Here is a 21,693-nt window from a genome sequence, read left to right as displayed (position 1 = left end):
TGACTTTGTGATGAACTTGGTAGTGCTGAGAAAACAGTTTTGGCTCTGTCGGTTCGTATGGCTGCCAAAAATACTTATTACCTGCCCCTGATGTGAGTTATTTTTATCAATAGTTTCTCACAGACTGGCAAAGGCCGATAATTTAAAGCACCTTAAAATGTTGAGCTAAGAGCACCTCAAGTGCACTTTTCCCATAGCCAGAGTGGGGGCTTTTTGCTATCATGTTATACCATGAAAATCTTGGCTAAACTCAATGCATTGATTTATTTATGTTGAGAGCAACTCCTTGACTGAAAAAAAAGGTCCCAATCCGAGGGAAAATCTGTGCAGCAATTTTACCACTTGTTGCAATTCGTATAAAATGGTCTTTACTGATTGGCTAGATAAACTATCCGATGAGGTGGAACATACATACATGACATAAGGATGTGTCTTTCTCATAATAAGTAGGGAACCTCTCATTTGCCTGCAGCGTACACCTGAGAAGAACGAAGGAATAGACGATAAAGATAGAACAAAAGTTGAAGAGTAAGATAGATAGGGTGGTGGAGGAAGAGAACAGAAGAAATGAGACCGATAATGAGAGAGTGACAGAGCGAGAGAGCATGACGGAGAGATGCAGGGGTACAAGAGGATCAGCTCTAACATTCTGCTTTTAGCCTTTTTATTTCAGAAGAGACGTAATATCATACATAAAAAATACATCTACCGTGAGTGTGCAAACCTTTAGCAGGGACCCCGTTACACATTGTATAAAACTGAGTGTTGCATTTTAAGCCTGGCCTATAATAGCATTCTGTCTGTCTGTCTATCTATCTATCTATCTATCTATCTATCTATCTATCTATCTATCTATCTATCTATCTATCTATCTATCTATCTATCTATCTATCTATCTATCTATCTATCTATCTATCTATCTATCTATCTATCTATCTATCCATCTATCCATCTATCCATTTTATCCATCTATCTGTCTGTCTGTCTGTCTGTCATCCATCCTCATTGCAATTCTCTATCCTTTTTGCTACCTCAATTCAATTCAATGTAAATTTTAATTCATAAAAGGCAGTCAGTTTAGTTCTCAGCCCTATGCACGTAGAACCACATTAATGTATTTACATACTTTGTTTTGATGCTTACAATGCAGAGCTATTAAAATAATGACCAATTATGTACAGTGTACATTGCTTGCCAATTTTAGTTAATTTGAATGGGGGACAAACAATGAAACATTTACTTGTCCTTTATCTTTCTTTTTTCCCCACAAAAATTAGTTTGAGTTAAAATGATGATTGTCTTGCAGACCCCCTATTGAAGACCCCTGCTATAAGGCGTTAAAGCGTTATGCCACAGTGCACAGAACTCAGCCCTTAGACCCACCTCTGGCCCAACTATACAAGACAATGAGCCATACAGTGCCATAAAGATTACAGGCTGAATGATGATGATATTGTGCGGAAGGCCTTTTGATGTCTGTGGAGGGAACATCTGTATCCTGTGGGATATGATGCTGTTATTGTGCAATTACTTATTGTTGCATAACATCTTCTCATCCCAGATTCTCAGCTGAGCATTGCACTTCTCTTCAATGAAGAAATAATATTTTTGGCTCTCTGCCTGAAGTAGCACAATGTAAAAGCAACATCCAGTTGAACATTTTGACTTCATTAAGCATTAGTGTTGCATTTGCTTGTTTTGCTTTGCCACGAATGAAAATGCATCCAGGGTTTGTTGTGTTTATTTGTGTTCAATTTCGCCTGTGCTCAACCTGCTTGACCCCATAAATCAGGCTTCAAATCCAGTCAGTCTACTCAAACTGCTGTTGTTCCCATAAACACACATCATAGGAATGTCCTTGCTCAACTCCATACTGTTTGTTCTGGATCTTTTGCCAGCATTTGATGCTGCAAACAACAAACTATTGATCTCTAAGATGGTAGAAATGCTCATTTCTAGGTCAGTACTTTTCTGGTTTATATCCTACCTGAATGACAGTAGGTACCAAGTCAACTGGAAAGGCTTACACGCCTTGCTCCACTGGGGTCCCACAGGGATTGGTGCTTGGACCTTAACCACATTCCTTTTACACTAGGCTGTATGTATACACTTTCAGGATGCATTAAATTGATAAACAGTTTCATTAAATACATTATAATTGATAGAAACATATTTTTACACTTCAGTGTGTAAAATAAAGTGGTAAATATTTTTACACTTCATTAAAGTTGAAGTGTAAAAAATGTACACTTTTTCATAAGTCAACACCATTGCTGAGTATTTTCTCCTTAAAACTGCAGTGAATCAAAGAGAGTCTCAAAAACGTTTTCAAGGAAAAAACGTTTGAATTTGTAATTTTGGTGATCAAAGATGAGCTTTAAAGGAGACCATTATTGACTATAGGGGGACTTTAAGCAATAAAGCTTTCAAGTAATAAAAAGAAGAAAAGTTTTTTAAGCACCAATTGATTCAAATATTGACCTGCTTAATATTTTTGTGGATTGTATATTTTTCAGGATTCTTTGATGAATGTACAGTTAAAAATAACACAATTTACTTGAAATAGAAATGGCTTTCCTGTCACATTTGATCTATTTAATGCATCCTTGCTGTGGCCAAAGGTTCTACTTAATGTTTTTGTTTTCTTTTTCCTCATCCAGACTATAGACATTTCATGGTTAAACTAATGTCCTTCCCTTTTTGCTAGTCTGCCAACATCTCAACATACATCAAAAAGCAGCCTTGCACTTCTTTACTCTCTTTTTTTTTTTTTTTTTTTTTACACATTCCTTCCTCTCTGGCCTACCAGTATCTACCATACATCCCTTCGAGAACATCAATAATGCTTCCTTACACTCTTTTACGCTTGTTTTTCCTGACTTTAAATCACGGCTCAGGTCTACACTAGCAGGCAATATTTTCTTGCCACCTTCACATGAAGTCCAGGATCTTCTCCAGCTTTGCATAAAAACATAAATGTTACTGCAGTGTTACCCAAGCACTTTCAGAATTGATTACTGTCATCATTTTAGACACGGGGAAATGTGTGGGAACATATAGAAAACATCAGCACCTGCGGCACTGCCAGTGTTTGATATTCATGACTGACAGGATGTGGTGCGTGCAAGAGGATTGTAGCTCAGAAATATTTATGTAAATTTCCCACACATTTTGCTTGGTGGCTAAACAGATATCAGTATGGTTCTTTCTTCTTGTACTTTTATTTTCGTCATACTCAGGTTTTCCTGGTCTGCAGCTGCAGTACCGAGTTGACCCGCAGTTCCTCAAGCCAGGTGAGCGGGGGTGGTTCCTGCGATACCTGGCGCTCCACTCCCTGCAGATTGATGTCTGGGACAGTGATTCCTTAATGCTGATTGGCTCAGCTGCTGTGGAGCTGAAGGTAAAATGACCTATTAGGGTACAAAGTGATATTTTACCCCATTAGAATTAAGTTCCAGCCATAAAAATTTTAAGCAGCCATGAAACTGCATTTTGCATTGAAAAAGCTTACAAGATTAAAGTATTAATTTACTTGACTCGCAAAAGTTTGGGGTCAGTAAGTAAAGTAAATTAATACTTTTATTAAGCATTGATACATTAAATTGATCAAAAGCGACAGTAAAGAAATTTATAACGTTACAAAAGATTTCTAATATTATGCAGCACAACCATTTTAAACTTTGATGATAAATAATAAATGTTAAAATGTGAAATTCTTGTTTGCACCGAATCAGCATATTAGAAGGATTTTTGAAGAATTATACTGAATTGGCTGATGACAATTTAGCTTTGTCAGGAATTACAATTTAAAATATATTAAAATAAATAAAATGTAATACAATTGTACAATATTTCAATCTTCCCTGTATTTATAATCAAATAAATGCAGCCTTGGTGAGCATATAAAAGACTTCTTTCAAAAACGTTAAAAAATCTTACCTACCCCACACTTTTGCATGCAAATTTAACTCTAATTTTATGTTTGGCAAGTGTTGATTTTGAACCCTGACACCCTACAGTAGATATGAGTAAAAAACTCAAACTTAATTTCAGGGTTACTTGCAAGAAAACCATGATTTTGACATTATCTTGATGTCAAAACTGTTACAAAGTCAGACATGTGCTCACTGAATAAGCTGACAGAATACCAATGAAGGCATTTACATGACCTTACATGTTGTCAACGTATTTTCCAAAAGGTCATGCATGTAAACACACAAAGACTCATTGTACTGCACACCAAAAGAAATATTACAATAACCCAACACACCACACACAAACCATGACAAAACAATAATACAACACAACTCCAAATACTCTGCTTGGCAACAGCCTGTTAGTGTATAATAATCCCACAAGCCATACTTAGAATTTTGACACAGGTACAAATACTGCCCTCATTAATAGCCAAACAGAGCTCTCACAGCTGTTTAACTCAGACAGACAGTCACCCTGCACATCGAAACCTTTCTGCGGTATTCATTATTTAGTGTGCTCAGATGGGAGTGTCATGTCGAAATTATGAAATATGACACTCTGTATTTCAAACTTCAGGACACCTGCGTCTGTTAGATCTCGCCACCGCAGGTCTCTTGGCTAGAGCTCTCATCGATGTCAGCTGTTGAATAAAGGTTAAAACAAAACAAGACCAGAAATAGATACAATCATATCAACATAATTGGACTGTTCCTCTTTAGCATGGAATCTGACCTTTTCAGAATGAACAAAAGGTCCATTTGCGCTTCAAACACAACCACAAGGTCGTCAGAAGTTGGCATTTGTCAGTAGCCTGCAACATATGTCTTTGTTGCTAGTTATTTTTGTTTGTCTTTTTGTTTTACATGGTTAGATCAATAAAATTGATCCAGGGACCATAAAGAATTGCCTTTTTGTTTAGCACATTTCTAAACATTAAAAATGTTTAGCATCTTTCTTTTTATAATTAATCACACTATATATAAAACATTAAATTTACAGCTTTAATATTGATGTTTGTTGTTTACTTCTGCAGCATTTGCTGCGTCAAGGCCGTGCGGCCGTCCAGGTGAGCCATGAGCTGGAAGTGATCACTACTGAGTACCTGCAGGATGCCAAATTTGCCAGCAGGCATGACAGCAAGCACAGCGCCTCTCCAGCCATCAATGTCTACACTACTGTAAAAGGAATTCTGCATTTGCGGCTTGGAAACGTTGGTAAGGATAATGTGCTAACCAGCTGTAATGTGTAACTTTTTGATAGCTCTACTATTATTCTACTATTCTAGTTTGATATGCAGAGACTGTTATAAGAAAGCCATTTGTAAGATTATTTCCCTGCAAAGTTTAAATATTGGTTTGTGGTGATATCAAAAAATGTCTCTGCTTGTCAGGGTTGTTGCCATTCAGAATTTAATTGAAAATGCCTTATAATTTGATTCCTGAATTTGAAGGAAGGTAGCAAACTGGAACTAAAATTGTAATATTAGAAAGTAGAAGTAAAATATTTTTTTTGGATGGATGGATGGATGGATGAATGGATGGTTGGACAGACTCCATTTCAGTGATACTAGTAGTGCAGAAATTACTCACTTTGTCTTTAACTTTCCTCTGAAAATTTCAAGAAAGCAGCTCTCTTAGACGTCACTATGGCATAAGAAGCATCTGTCATTAGTGACCTTAAACATTTGAGTTGTTTTCCACTCCGAGCCGAATCAAAGCTATTCACAGGCTATCTTCATGTTTATCTGCTTAAGCTCCTTCTTAGACGCCCAGTGAAAATGCAAGTGTTTCTTGATACCAATCAGCTTTCCTCTGTCTCTTTCTCTCAGTGGTTGGAATCAATTAACTCATCCAAAACGGGCAAATCAAGGCAAGCTCAAAAGCTGCTCAACACCATATCTCAATCTGGGATTAATGCGTTGTCCATTTATTTGAATCCTAATGAGTGGTCGCCATTAACAAGAGATTGAGGTTTACTCACTAAGGCTTACAGAGATGTTTATCCATCAAAAGCACCTCAGAGGATCGAGTAGGTCAAAGCAAAGACAATTATTGGTCAGAGGAAAGAGGGATTGGGGAAAAAAGGCTGTTATTATGTACATGCAAATGTCTTTTGAATTGCTTGATCGGTCCACTGAATACGTTCCATCAAGTTTTGATAAGGTGGGACATTGTGAGTTTGCCGCTCTGGGTAATGCACATGGATTGATGTCTTACTTCATGATCCCACACTGTTTCGAAATGTTCTGCTCAGATAGGACATGTCACGTCGTTGGGAATTAATGAAGCTTCTTTGTAATTGGACTTGTGATGATTGGCATTGTCATATGTTAAAAAGCAATGGAAAAAGCTCCTAATGAAATCCTCTTTAATTTCAGCTTGATGCGAACAGACAAGTGGATAATTGAACACAGCAAATCCACATAAAAGAAACAGATAACTTAATTGAACAGGTTTAACATCATCTCTGAATTCAGAGAGTTTTGGTGCGTCTATCAAAAGCTTCTCACAGTAGCAACAGGCTCTATCACCTCCGGATTCTTTATGCCTTTATACCGAGCAGAGAGAGACGCAGGTCCAGATGGAGGGGAAAAAAGATTAGGATTTTATAATTCGCCTGCCTCTGGCCCCCACGCTGCTCATCTGCAAACGTTTGATAAGCGTGGCGAAGATTTCAGTAGAGAAAAAGAGAGATGGGGAACAGGAGAGAGGAAAAGAAGGAAAGAAAAATCACATTTCCTCATTCCCTATCTCTCCTTTCATGGTAAGAAATACAAAAAACAATAGTATACATTTGCAACAGGGACCAAAGTAGACTTCTGTCTATCTCCTCTAAAACATAGCTACATTTAGAAGATAAGAGAGTGCATCCTAATGGAAATCCCATCATGTGCTCCACTACAGATAAAAGAGCTTCATGTTTGAATGATTTCCAAAGCTATAGAAATGTATTCTGTAGGGTAAATAGGGGTCTAATGGAGGCATCTAAAGATAATAAAACGCCCAACCAGCAGGTATAAAGTTATCGGATTCACTGAGGAAGAACTGGATGATATTTCAGATGTTTTGAAGGATTAAACTTGCTAATGTTTTGGACGCTCAACAGTCCTCTTATGGATTTGTAGGGCTCACTTTGGATCACAATATTGTACAAAATTGTTCTGGGTTGTGTGCAGTATTTACATGAAAGGTTTTTCTGAACTCTTTGAAAAGTTTGCGAATTTGAAAAAAACGATGAACTTGAGAAATGTACTCTGTTGGTTTAAGAGCAAACTTCTAGAGACTACATTTCTTAAGATGTAAATTCTTTGAAATCGTCATCTTTAATATTAATGCGGTTTTCTCACAGAACAATCCAGCAAACCCCTAATTTGTTCAGCTAATGCTGATGTGATTTAATGCAGTGTTTTGGTTATGGAACAGTAGCCTACAGTATGTGAGGGATTTGTGAGAATTACTATGTATTTTCTGCAAAAATTGGCCATAAAACTTGATCTGATCATTAACTAAATAAAACAATAGACAAAAACAATCTGTTTAAGAAATAAATCATCTTCATTTCATCTCATTCTTGTATAGCTTTTTATATGCCGTAGACACGTCAAAAGAGATGTTCCATAGATTTCCATAGACTTTAACAGATATTTTTGGACTCTTCTTAACATCATTGAATCTTTGCCAGACACCCACTCTTATGTAGAGTAGCAACAGTGCTGACCTTTTCCATTTGTTGATAGTTTCTCTAACTGTGTACTGACAAACTTCACAGCTTTTAAAGATACTTTTATAACCCTTTCTTTAACGTTAGGCTTAGTCTTAGGCATTCTGAGATCTCTTTCGTCTAAGGGCATGGTTTACACTCAATGCGAATTGTGAATAGCAAACTTTGTGTGTTTTTTGTAGGGCAGCTCTATCTCGTCTTGTTGTTCAGACTCCAGGTTAACTGACTTCTGACTCCAATTAGCCTTTAGAGAATTCATTAGCCTACAGATTCACCCTTTTTCCTACCCTGCACTGTGAATGTTTACACGTTGTGTTCAGTAAAGACATGAAAACATATCATTATGTGTCATTTATTTAAGTAGACTGTGTTTGTTTGCTTGATGATGTGTATAGATCACATCAATTTACCAATTTATGCAGAAGTTCATGGTAAATAAAAATTTTCATGTGACTGTCACTGTTAAATATTTAGCAATATGTACATGCTGTGTGAGAGGTTCCACAGGTCAGAAGGTGTCTGGACTCTCTACTTTGCGGTATTTATATATGTTTTATTCATTAGTGAATATGTTATTTATTCAAATAATGTAAAAGTCATAAAGGTTGGTGTTAATGTAAAAATTTAGAGCACGTTTTCTACTGTTTTTCTGCTAACTTGGGCCTCCAGTGAGAAATCCAGTCCTGTCTGGGCAGGACTATCTCTGATTTTATATATATATTAGTGGTGGGCCGTTATCGGCGTTAACGTGCTGCGTTAACGCGAGACTCTTATCGCGCGATAAAAAAAATATCGCCGTTAATCTATTCTCCAAGTTGGGTTGGGAGATGGCTCTATACTACACAAGCTATGATGACGCAATCTACCCGCGGCCGCGAGGTAAACCCGGCTGCAACGCATATTCGTCGTCATCTTAAGTAAACACGGCTGAAAGTGAAAGCTGGTGAAAAAGATCGGTGCAACATCCATTATTTGGACTTGGTTCGGGTTTAAGCCGTCAGACGAGCAGCAGCAAACTATATACAGAGTGTGTGGTAACAGTTCGGTAAGTTAACACACGACTAATCCGTTCGACCACCTCAAATTCAAAACGAAACATGATATCACTGAATACCAGCGCGCGCGTATTATTCCCATTCCAATATATCTTAGTGGTGTAGCACATAATCTCGATTTTAAGAATCGTTGTTGTGTTTCTTTTTAACTGAAAAGACATCAAGACATCAGTTAGACAATATTCTAATTTTAAATTTGGGGTTTCATAAGCTCCAAGCCATAATAAACATTAGACCTACTTAAGTCTCTGCAGCTAGTGTAGCTTACTTAAATTTTATTTATCTGCAAAATTATGTTGTATACTTAGTTTTGCACAATATATGTTCTCAAAACTACATACACCCTTTAAAAAAAAATACATTTAGCAGTTGTTTTGCATGGGTCTGTGTAATCTGTTCTGAAATGGTTTTATTATAATATACTGTATCGTTATCGCAAGAGGCTGCAATGTATATCACAATATAGATTTTAGGCCATATCGCCCATCCCTAATTGATAGCCTATAGTAGTTGATAATAACATAGGCCTACCTAATGTTGCCTACGGACGGTAACAGTACAGTAGTAACCTTTTACAGTCTATGAGTAGAACAGCTTTCTCAAGCAGTTTGTGATGCATTTTGGAAACAGGAGATGAGCCCCTGGTCTAATGCGCCACCTGGCTTGAGAAACCCGTTCTCAAAGACTTACTTTTATAGTCATTATTTGGGTAGCACACATATTCTGAATGCCTTCGGCAGAATTCAAATGAGCCATTTTAATCTAGATTAATCTAGATTAATTTCAAAATTAATCTAGATTAATCTAGATTAAAAAAATTAATCTATGCCCACCTCTAATATATATATATATACAGTGGGGAGAACAAGTATTTGATACACTGCCGATTTTGCAGGTTTTCCCACTTACAAAGCATGTAGAAGTCTGTCATTTTTATCATAGGTACACTTCAACTGTGAGTGACGGAATCTAAAACAAAAATCCATAAAATCACATTGTATCATTTTTAAGTAATTAATTTGCATTTTATTGCATGACATAAGTATTTGATTTGCAATTACAAAGGTCATACATTTCCTGTAGTTCTTGACCAGGTTTGCACACACTGCAGCAGGGATTTTGGCCCACTCCTCCATACAGACCTTCTCCAGATTCTTCAGGTTTCAGGGGCTGTCGCTGGCGATACGGACTTTCAGCTCCCTCCAAAGATTTTCTATTGGGTTCAGGTCTGGAGACTGGCTAGGCCACTCCAGGACCTTGACATGCTTCTCACTCCTTAGTTTCCCTGGCTGTGTGTTTCGGGTCGTTGTCATGCTGGAAGACCTAGCCACGACCCATCTTCAATGCTCTTACTGAGGGAAGGAGGTTGTTGGCCAAGATCTCGTGATACATGGCCCCATCCATCCTCCCCTCAATACGTTGCAGTCATCCTGTCCCCTTTGCAGAAAAGCATCCTCAAAGAATGATGTTTCCACCTCCATGCTTCACGGTTGGGATGGTGTTCTTGGGGTTGTACTCATCCTTCTTCTTCCTCCAAACACGGCGAGTGGAGTTTAGACCAAAAAGCTCAATTTTTTTCTCATTAGACCATATGACCTTCTCCCATTCCACCTCTGGATCATCCAGATGGTCATTGGCAAACTTCAGACGGGCCTGGACATGCGCTAGCTTGAACAGGGGGACCTTGCGTGCGCTGCAGGATTTTAATCCATGACGGTGTAGTGTGTTACTAATGGTTTTCTTTGAGACTGTGTTCCCAGCTCTCTTCAGGTCATTGACCAGGTCCTGCCGTGTAGTTCTGGGCTGATCCCTCACCTTCCTCATGATCATTGATGCCCCACGAGGTGAGATCTTGCATGGTGCCCCAGACCGAGGGAGATTGACCGTCATCTTGAACTTCTTCCATTTTCTAATAATTGTGCCAACAGTTGTTGCCTTCTCACCAAGCTGCTTGCCTATTGTCCTGTAGCCCATCCCAGCCTTGTGCAGGTCTACAATTTTATCACTGATGTCCTTACACAGCTCTCTGGTCTTGGCCATTGTGGAGAGGTTGGAGTCTGTTTAATTGAGTGTGTGGACAGGTGTCTTTTATATAGGTACCGAGTTCAAACAGGTGCAGTTAATACAGGTAATGAGTGGAGAACAGGAGGGCTTCTTAAAGAAAAACTAGTGAGAGCCGGAATTCTTACTGGTTGGTAGGTGATCAAATACTTATGTCATGCAATAAAATGCAAATTAAATACTTAATCATACAATGTGATTTTCTGGATTTTTGTTTTAGATTCCGTCACTCACAGTTGAAGAGTACCTATGATACAAATTACAGACTTCTACATGCTTTGTAAGTAGGAAAACCTGCAAAATCGGCAGTGTATCAAATACTTGTTCTCCCCACTGTATATATATATATTTTTTTTTTCATTTATAGGTACGCATTTTTATCTTATTTTATTCTTTTACCCTGTTCTAGGCATGAAATTCTGACATGCCATAAAACAATTATTTACGTAATGTTATAGTAAGATCACACATAATAAGTTAATTTCAATGTTTTTTTAATTTTTTTATGATAAATAATCACTTATCACTGCCTGGGATCAAATGAAGTATTCTTTGGTGTAACACACACTCGCTCAATCACCATCTCAAAACACCATCATGCTCTTAAATTAAATACTCTTCTTTAAATGCCGAATGGAAACATTTGTTTCTGTTTGTTTTCTTATTGGCAAAAGAAATGTGTGCTTAATGTGTAGATGTCTGACTTATGTATCCATCTATTACTGTTTTCATTGAAGTTTCAATCAATCACAGGCAGTGCCCTGAAACACGCACCCACTTCCACCTTCAATCACCCTGTTTTGTGCCTGACCTTTGTCTCAGACTTGTAATTACAGCTCTCACCTGTCAGTAATCACAGGTAAAGCCCATTGAATGTTTGGGGCGGTTGATGCTTGTTGTGAAACCCATGGGAGCAAAGCACTTATACTGCAGTTTAGACAATTCACTGCCTCTCAATGCACAGCAATCATAGTTGAGAGATAGAGAACCAGGAAGGTAAGGGTCATTGGCCAAGGAGAATGCACCTAAACCAAGATTTCAGGTGTTCTGTATAAGTATTGCTTTTGTTGTTTTACTTTTCACTCCTCCGCCTATCCTACCATTTATCCCTGTTTAACATTCCTGCCTGTCCTCTTTGACCACAGAACGTTTCTCATTGCAAAGCACCAATCAATGCATCTTCCTTTGTCGCATTGTGTCAGTCGTCCTCAATGCACCCGAATGACAGCAGTGCCAGTCTCTCTGTGTGAATTTAATACGTTCTGTGTCGTACGTTCAAATCAGCTAAATCATCCCAGTTACAAGCAGAATAAACACTTCTCTAATGGTAAATCTAGCTCCTCAAAGTCTGTCTTTATAAAATACAGATTTATATAAAAAATTATTATAAAATGGATTAAGTTTGTATATAAAATTAATTGATGATTACCAAAAAAGGGGTATATTTTTAACCTCTACATGGAGTAATGATTTATTGTCTATGGACATATTTTACTGTATATACATTAAATATGTATTTGATACATTTGTTTGAAGTACATTCAGTTAATAATTTCTGATTAAATCACACTGTAAAAGTAGTTAATTTCAAAAATAATGGCTGCATCTCTGAATAATCAGTAATCTAGACCATGTTGTCACCCAGAATGTTAGGAACAAAGAAAATTATAGGTAACAAAACCATGTTCTGAAATGTTTTTTGTTTACGTTGACATGAATGTGAATTGAATTTAACCAAACAAAACTGATTTGGAATGAGCTCAATTAAATTTCTTGGTTTCTTCTTTCCAACAGGTGGCAGTGTGTCAAGTTCCCAGAGTTCTTTGGCTCTTCCTCCATCGCTCTCCCATGTGGTCCAACCCAGTGATGCCTCTCGGGGTTTTGCGGGAGGAAGTGTCCCTGCTTTAGCGGTTCTCCAGCTTAACGGTATAGCACATCATCTCTCTAAAGCACCAGAGCTTGACTTCATATCCCCAGAACTCAAGAGCTCTGCAATTCTAGAGCTCTAGAGAATTTATAAAAGTATATCATATGGGATTTGCTGATAATTCCAGAAGAGGATTTAGCTTAGAATTCCCTTATCTAGTTGTAGTGGCCATTTTTATTTATCTTCTCTCTCTTTTTCTCTTTTTCTCTTATTACTGCTTCATTTTAATGACAGCAATGCTAGGATAAGTCTTTTTGCTCTGATCAACAGAGGATCACAGTACGATGATATATGGAAATGTAGAATGCAAAAGCAATATTAGATTTTTCATCACCATGTTATGTATGACATTAATCCTCAGGCGTGAAACATGAGAATAGCCACTGAATTGCATATGGGTGATGCTGTTTTACAAAGTTAATGTGCGATCTTGCACTACTGTAGCGGAAACAAACCTGATAGACCTTCAAATATTGTGCCATTACTCTGAATGTGCTTTTACAAACTAACTAATCTTCTCAAGATTGTCTTCAAAGTTCTTCTGCCATGACAGTATAGTTGAAAAGACATGAATTCGACATTACAAGATAACTATTTACATTAATGCCCATTATAGAATATCTTTCAGTAATACTGAGAATGCAAAATGTATTTATGCATTTATGATGCATTGTGAATTGCATTCTGACACATTTTAGAGTGCAGTGATGTGTGAAATCAAACCTGCATAGTTAGAAGCATTTGTGTTCAACTACTTGCGTAGAGCTGTGGTTATACACTGGTGGGTTATGACCCCAAAAACGGATCTTTTCTGATTGGATAAACTGTATAATCATGCATAGTTAGGCTAGAATAATAATTACACTAGTTTTTGCTAGGAACGAGATAACATTCCTGTACTTTTTGTTGATGACATCACACTGCAGCTACTGTAAATATGCAGTGAATTTATGGATCTATAAATGTAATAAATAAGAAAAATAACAATCTCATATAAATATTATAGAAATATATATTTTTCACATTTTGTTGTTGCTGCCTTTTGTTAAACTACTTTAAATTACTTTTTTCCCACATCAATCTAAACTTCATACACCATAATGGAAAAGCAAAAAACAGATTTGTGACAACTTTTCAAATTTATAAAAAAAAAAAAAAAATGAAGTATATAAGTATTCCTACCCTTAACTGGGAATTTAGCTCAGGATCATTCCAATTTCACTTGTAGATGTTACTACAGTTTGAGTGGAGTTAACCTGTGGCAAATTCAATTGAATGGGTATGATTTAGAAAGGCACACACCTCTTAATAAAAGGCCTAGCAGAGCTTAAACAATTAAGTACTGAGTTAAGGGCACAGATACTTTTGCAATGTGCTTATTTCAGTTTTTCATTTTTAGTAAATTTGCAAAGTTCCTAACAAATGTTTTTTTTGCTTTGTCATTATGGTGTATGGAGTATAGATTGATGCGAAAAAAAGGTAAGTTAATGTAGTATAACATAAGACAGCAACAGAAACAAAATGTGAAAAAAAAAAGAGGTATGAATACTTTCGCAAGGCACTGTCAGGTGTGGGGGTTGAGGAGATGAAGCGAGGACTCAATTGCAGGAAGATGGGTTTTTATTCATCAAAAAATAAAACAAAAACAAACAAAAACTACCCCGAGGGGGAAAACATGACTTGACTTGATTAGATCATAGGAAGCACACACAAGGGTCACATGACATGTACAAATGACATGCAAACAACAACAAACCAGCACAGGACTGCAAACACAGGGAGAATAAATAGGGAGAGCAAACAAAGCAGGTAACGAGGGAGGACAGGTGGGGCAAATTAATCAATAATCAGGTAACAAGGTGAATGAAAACTCATAAGCCACGTGTTCACACAAAACATGACAACATGAAAGCACACAGCTAGTGTAAAACACAAGCTGTGTGCTACACAGCACAAGACAAAACATGACATGAAAGCACGCGGCCGATGTAAACACGAACCGCATGCTACACAGGACACAACACACGCAGAAGGAAGAGCGTACGGCTCGAGCGAACTCGTAACTGCACGCTCACGGGACAAGACAGAGCACACAAGCTCGAAACCGCGCACTCAGACAAAGACGAGACCAGATCAGGAGTGTCAGAGCTCTGTCACAAAATCAAGAAACGAACTAGACCGAAGTGACAGAACCCTGACAGACACTGTATGTATGTATATGTATGTATATAAATGATGTCTTGATTTCACCTTTCTGTCAGGATTAGTTACATGATATTGTCGTGAGTTTAACACATGCTTGAAATGTATATGCTTCAAGACATCATTTACTTTCAAGACAACATTAACATACATTAATCACAGTCTTTATATTAATATATCGTAAACAGAGCAACTATGAAATGTGCAACAGCAACAATACTACTATTTATGTTTTTAAAAATATATATAATGTGCATATTTATAGATTTTAAGATGATGATGATGACAGGAGCTTGTGTGAGTGAATGAGATAAAAGGTGCGTTCCATTCGACAGGGTCCCTACACAAGTGTTCACTGCTCCCTACTCCCTGAGCATGGTATATCAGTTGAAGTGGACTTCGCTGACAATAACCGCTCATTTGGAACACCTTGTAAACGTCATCAAAGAAAGTCAACGACGGGGTCGCGCAGATTATGATATAACATGAATAGTTATAGGCCTACATTAATATTTTAATTTAATTTACTATCACATTTAAAATGTATAATCTATACAATAAAAAAAATATATATAACTATAAATAACTATATATAATAGTACTATAAATATAATGAAAAACGTATGTTTATTATACACTTAATTGACTATTGCTGCGGTTACTTGACTATTAACAGAATTGAAGCTCTGCTGTAACTGTCATGCAATATGAAAATAAACTTTTATTTGGTTAACTGTGTGTATATGTGTTTTTAATCAATGGTCATATAATTGAATAGCGGTCTCGTGCGCCTTCTTCCCGCGCACAGCCGTATTATAATCATCGTTTATAAATAAAGTCCCTAGGACATACAAAAATAGTATATGTAAATGTAATATTCACCCCAATAACTGTTAAAAATACTGTCATTTGTATAATAATGACAAAATGTATGAATACTTACACACATACGTAAACTCCTCCAACGTTATTTATGACAGCTCTTACTGGTGGTGACGTGGTGCGCAATGACAGTTGGGTGATCATCGCTCTCCACTTCCTGTGAAGTGATGTATCGATGTTCCCTTATTCCCTATGCCGTGCGCAGTGCCCTTCGAACTGAACATGTTCGCTCCCTTCGGATTGGAATCTAAGATGGCGGAATACACTGTGTGAAGTCCACTTCACAGTCCACTTACGGTCGAATGGAACGCACCTAAAATATAATTGAGAGATGACAGAAGTGTTGCCGTTTTTGATAGATATATCCAGAAACATATACGAGTCAATATACAGTGTGAACAGTTCTGCTTCTCATTATGAATCTGTGTGAGAATTAGATCTGTGTGAGAAAGGAGCTGCCATCCGATGAATTTCCAAGCATATCGCGAAAAACACTGCTTGAAGTGTGATAATGCACAGCCGCACCAAACAGACATGGAGAGTGATATAACCAAGTTTAGCGCTGTCGTTTCAAATTAGTTCTTAAATTTAGCTCTTAATTAGAGCTTTCTAGTCACACCAATAAATCACCAAGACAGTTCAAACATTTTCCTGATATTTAATTCGTACAAAGACTTTGATTCCCGAACTAGTTCTTGTTAGGCTCAGCCATCGCCGTCACCAGAAAAAACTTTTTCCCAGCATGGGCCAATCTGGAGGCCAAAACCTGGAAGTGTGAAATTGACCTATCCCTCCATATGTCAGCAAATCAATATAAACGCTGAACAATGATGACGATGCATAACAACATTTTATTATATAAGCTTTATTTTACACCTCAAATGACAAGGAATTTATAGTGTTAATTCATTAAAGAGTCCATGAACTCATTCTCTCAAATGGCTTTGAGAGAATGCAGAACGTTCGCAGCTTATATAGATGGCACGCCTCTGATTTATGTATGCATGTATGTATGTATGTGTTTGACTGTAAGGACATTTTTCACTTAATGTTCCATATATAATCTCCATCCTGAAGCAAATCTTGTTGAATGTAGAGTATGTTTCAGGCCTCAGTGCTTTTGTTTGAAATGTGTTTGCATGTGTGTATCACTATCCATTCTGGTTTATCTGTACACTGAAGAGCAGGCTGCCTGTGACTGTGGCAGACATCAATGCCACACAATGTCAATTCCTGCAAAGATAGCTGAGATATAGCCAGTGAAAAATAACACAGTGGCTCCAACATTTCTCTGGGCCACGAGTGGGCAGTTGCATGAGGGGTGTGTGTATGTCAGCCTGATGAGATGGAGATAAACAGAGTGCTTCAACATGTTCTTTTTTATCACAGAGAGCCCTTATTGTCTCCAGTGCTATGTAGATCTCTCTCTCTCTCTCTCTCTCTCTCTCTCTCTCTCTCTCTCTCTCTCTCTCTCTCTCTCTCTCTGTAGGAAGGAATACAGTGGGAATCTAGGTTTAGGAAAAAAACACTGGCGGGCTCTTTTTTATCCTGCGTCTTTTGATCCTCTGTCGTTCTGTCTTCATTGGCGTTAAATCACAGGATTATGTTAGTTGTGATGTTGAATCGCATTGAAGCGTGAATCTCAGAGCAGGTATATTTGAAAGCGGGTCTCATTGGGTGGGAGGGATAACTGGAAAAGACGAAGATGGATTCGAGGCCAAATGGAGGTTGAAAAGTGGCCCCCGAGGAAGTGAGGAAAGAGAGCATGTGTGTCTCTTAGGGCGAAAGACGTTGTTTATGTGTGTGTATATGCGTGTGTTGCAGCGAGCAATGCCAGACGAGCCCGTCGATTGCCAGAAATTGACAGCGAGCTGGCCAGACTCCTACAAAGCACCATGAGGGAAGTGGGTGGAGCCGCACTGCATCAGCAGGACGAAGTGAAGGAAGTGCGCCAGAGGAAGATTGACAGAATGGCAGCTGTCCGTCAACATGAGCAGCAGAAGGCCACGCCCCCTTTTCAGGATAACGCAAACATGACGGTAAGAAAGGAGGACAGTTTTCTGTTGAGCTGGATTGAAAAGCTGTCTGATAGCATGAGCTGATTGACGTTCTTTACAGCTGTGCACCATGTGATCCTGACATTCGCTCCAAAGTCAATATTAAAGGGATAGTCAAGTCAAGTCAAGTTTATTTGTATAGCGCTTTTCACAATACAGATTGTATCAAAGCAGCTTCACAGTATTAAATTAAAATAATACAACAAAGTTTGTTTCAAGAGGAATTTATGAGGATAGTTCACCCAAAAAAAGTATTTACTCACTTTCATGTCATTTCAAACCCATTATTCTTTGTTTCTTTCAATGATTCATTGATTCAGCTCGGATGAGTCATTTGTTCACTAATCTGAAATCTCCTGAATGTGTCAAAGACAGGGCAGGGTAAATTTTCATCTGTTCCTCTCACAAGGGTCATATGGGACACTTTTGTGATACTTTTATAGTGTTTTTTGAAAATTTTAAGCTTGACAATTCTGGTCCTCCTTCACTTTCATTATTTGGAAAATAGTGCCCATGATACTCTTCAGAAATTCAACTTTTATGAAAGTCATATGGGTTTTTGAAATAGGGTGAGTAAAAAATGATGAAAATGAAATTTTTTGTATGATCTATTGTGTTCCTGTCGACGCATGAGCTTAATTTTAGCTTAAAAAAGGAAACAGCTGAAACTGTGCTGCATTATTCACCAGTTCCTCCCACTCTGTGAGAATGATGAAACCCAAATTCACTCTTACTTTCATTCTACAGCCTGTCTTGCCAGGCTTCAGGCAAATCACTTTTATTAGTTTTTATGTCTTTTTGGTGCAGTTTTTCAACGTGTGAATTTCTTTGAAAACTGTTTTAGAGGCATCGGACCGATCGGGTGCAGCATTCCCGTGATCTGCGTGTGATCGAGGCCTATCGTGAACGCTGTAAAGCACAGGAGATCACCAACATGCTCTCTCAAGTCATCACTACCAAACACACTCTTTTCGCCACACTCGGAACAGCTGAGTTCTTCGAATTTGTGCTCAAGAATCCATTCAACGTTTCTCAGACAGTCACCATTGAATGCGATGACCCAGAGCTCAGGTGAGATATGCATTTGAATGCAGTAGATCAGTGGATGTCAACCTTTTCAGGCCAAGCAACCTTAAATCAAATCAGAACACTGAAATACCATCTAATCAAATAGCACATTCACATTTCTTTTCTCAAAAGCTTAAGGACTGTGGGAGCCACATCATGTCATATTTTGATAATTCATGTAGTTAAATTATGGTGCAGTAAGACCCTTAATCTGTGGATCAGATCTATTAGAGAAAATGTCTGGAAAAATTTCTCTTTTAGACTGGTTACATTATCGATATAGTGGTCAAACCAGAGTGCTGAATCCAAAGTCAAAAGCAGGTCACTTTTAAAGCTCACCTTATCCCAGCATCTAGATGCCACTCGCAGACTCTAAGGGGAAACAGAATAATATCTTCTTTAATTTCACTTTTTTGCTACTCTCTTTTCGCATGCATTGGACTAAAACTGTGATTTGCACACATCACTATACCAACACTCAGCTAAATTAATAGTTCACCTAAAATGTTTAATTCTTATTCAAATCCTTCCAAATCTTTGACTTTCTTTCTTATGTGAAACATAAAAAAAAGAAGATATTTTGAAGAATGCTTCAACTGTTTTTGTCCATACAATGAAAGTTAGAGGAGTTAAAAAAAAAAAAAAAAAAAAAATTGGACAAAACATTTATTGTATAGACAAAAAAGAGACGTTTTGTTTTTTTAACAACTTATTTTGTGTTACGTTTTGCTTCATTAGTTAATGTTTTGCATATTTTCATTTCTCATTGCCAAATTAAGAATGTGGGTTATTTTATTTTATTGAATATTTTATTTTACTGACTCTTAATTAGAGAGATAAAAGCAACTGAAATTTGTATTTACTGTGATTTCTATCAGAATAACATTGTGATGACACTTTTATTAATAATTATTTGATGAAAGTGATGTGACTGAGTTTTTGTCTGAGATTTGTGGACACTACACTACATTTACATTTACATTTATTCATTTAGCTGACGCTTTTATCCAAAGCGACTTACAATTGCTAATTATGTCAGAGGTCGCACGCCTCTGGAGCAACTAGGGGTTAAGTGTCTTGCTCAGGGACACATTGGTGTCTCACAGTGGATTCGAACCCGGGTCTCTCACACCAAAGGCATGTGTCTTATCCATTGCGCCACCACCACCCCCTACAGTACATTAATTTGACAACTATGTGCCAAAAATAATAATTTAATTAATTCTCAGTACAGTATGCATATACCCAAAGAAAACCACTTTGATGTTAATATCTACATACTGTAGTAAGCCTATACTTCAGTCATGCACAGCAGGCACTGTGTCCATTCAAAGTTCAAATAAAGCCTTTGCCTCTGGCATTACAGCCCTGAAAAATAAAATAAAAATTATGCATAGATCAATGTTTAGTTCACGTGTGAACAGCCTTGTTTGAAATGAACATCTGAATGAATGAGTTTTCCTCAGCAGGGTGTTTCAGGGGCCAAGAACTTCCCAGGGGGTAGGAAAACAACACTGAATAAATAATCAATCCCCCCATTCAATCTTATTTTAATTGTTGCATGATGTTAAATATCTTCCCCTGTCCAGATTTTCTTTGCACATCCAGGATTATACCACACAAAATATTAGTTTTCTGTAGGCCATAGGCTAAGTCCACACACTCCATCTTGATAAGCAAAAGAAAGTGAGACAGAAGTTGAGAGGGCGAGGTGGAATACATTTCGGCATTAACACTCCTGCATCTCTCAGCCTTTAATTAGGAAAGACATTAGTAGCCTAAACTCCACACACTCACACTATGCTTTAGGACAAGATAAATATTCTTACCCTACCATCTTTCTCTGTGAAGTAAGTTTGCATGATAAACGTCTTCCCAGCTTGCATTGTGTTGTGGCATAAAACCTAAGCACTTTGTGATGTGTCATGGATTTAACTGCTCGCCCAGGAGCAGTGTGTTTGTGCGTGAACCCTGAGAGTCAGTCCAAAACACAAGTGTGTGCACAGAGCTGTGCCAGGGAAACAAATACCTGAGATCTGGCGTTTGCATTTGTATGTTTGTGTTGAATTGATGCTTCTCTCTTTCTGTGCAAAGGATGTGTCAGGCCTTTGTTTGTATTGCTGATGTATGCCACAAAGCAAACCTTATAAAGTCACCTCTCTCTCTCATTTTTACTGAAGAGATTGTTTCTCACCTGCACTCACACATTATATATGGACTAGTTGAACCAAAGGAGCGGCAGGTTAAATGATACACCACATTTTAGCAGAGCTGCTCCGTTCTTTCTGCCTATTTCATTTCATCCTCACAGGTCAGGTCCCGTAGCTCGTAATTAGCTTTTTTCTGACGCATTTTTTAAAAGTTACACTTCAGATTAATTTTATTATCTCTCTCTCGGTACTTTACTGGAATCATTGTTATGCATATACTATTGTCAAATTGATCCAAGTGACAGTTGACATTTATGTTACAAAATATTTCTATTACAAATAAATGCTGTTCTTTTGAACTTTATCAAAAAAACCTGAAAAAAGGGTTTGCACTAAACAAAAATAGCAGCACTACTGTTTCTAACATTTCCAACAAGAATCATGTTACACTGACGTCTGGAGTAATGGCTGCTGAAAATTCAGCTTGTAATCCAACAATTTTTCAATTTGTTACAGAATTTTTAGATTAAATAAACGCAGCCTTGGTGAGCAAAAGAGATCTTACCAACCCCAAACTTTTAGTTTGATTTCAT

General features: G+C 37.6%; 1 protein-coding gene across 6 annotated transcripts in view; it reads left to right on the top strand.

Annotated features, from left to right (window-relative positions):
* The window catches only part of nphp4 (nephronophthisis 4), a 179,016-nt gene that overhangs the window by 143,963 nt on the left and 13,360 nt on the right, over positions 1-21,693 (top strand). For all 6 annotated transcript variants that reach the window (XR_014211071.1, XM_082188190.1, XM_082188192.1 and 3 more), the window contains 5 exons: positions 3,240-3,400; positions 5,012-5,192; positions 12,609-12,740; positions 17,650-17,864; positions 18,727-18,953. Coding sequence is in view for 5 of the 6 variants with exons in the window: in XM_082188190.1 (XP_082044316.1) it covers positions 3,240-3,400; positions 5,012-5,192; positions 12,609-12,740; positions 17,650-17,864; positions 18,727-18,953 (916 nt within the window). In the remaining variant the exon portion in view is untranslated. The remainder of the gene's footprint in view (positions 1-3,239; positions 3,401-5,011; positions 5,193-12,608; positions 12,741-17,649; positions 17,865-18,726; positions 18,954-21,693) is intronic.

Source organism: Leuciscus leuciscus (genome assembly GCF_965113295.1).
Source record: "Leuciscus leuciscus genome assembly, chromosome: 13".
Taxonomy (NCBI): Eukaryota; Metazoa; Chordata; class Actinopteri; order Cypriniformes; family Leuciscidae; genus Leuciscus; species Leuciscus leuciscus.
Note: the sequence above shows the minus strand (reverse complement) of the source record. Positions and strands in the feature narration are given on the sequence as shown.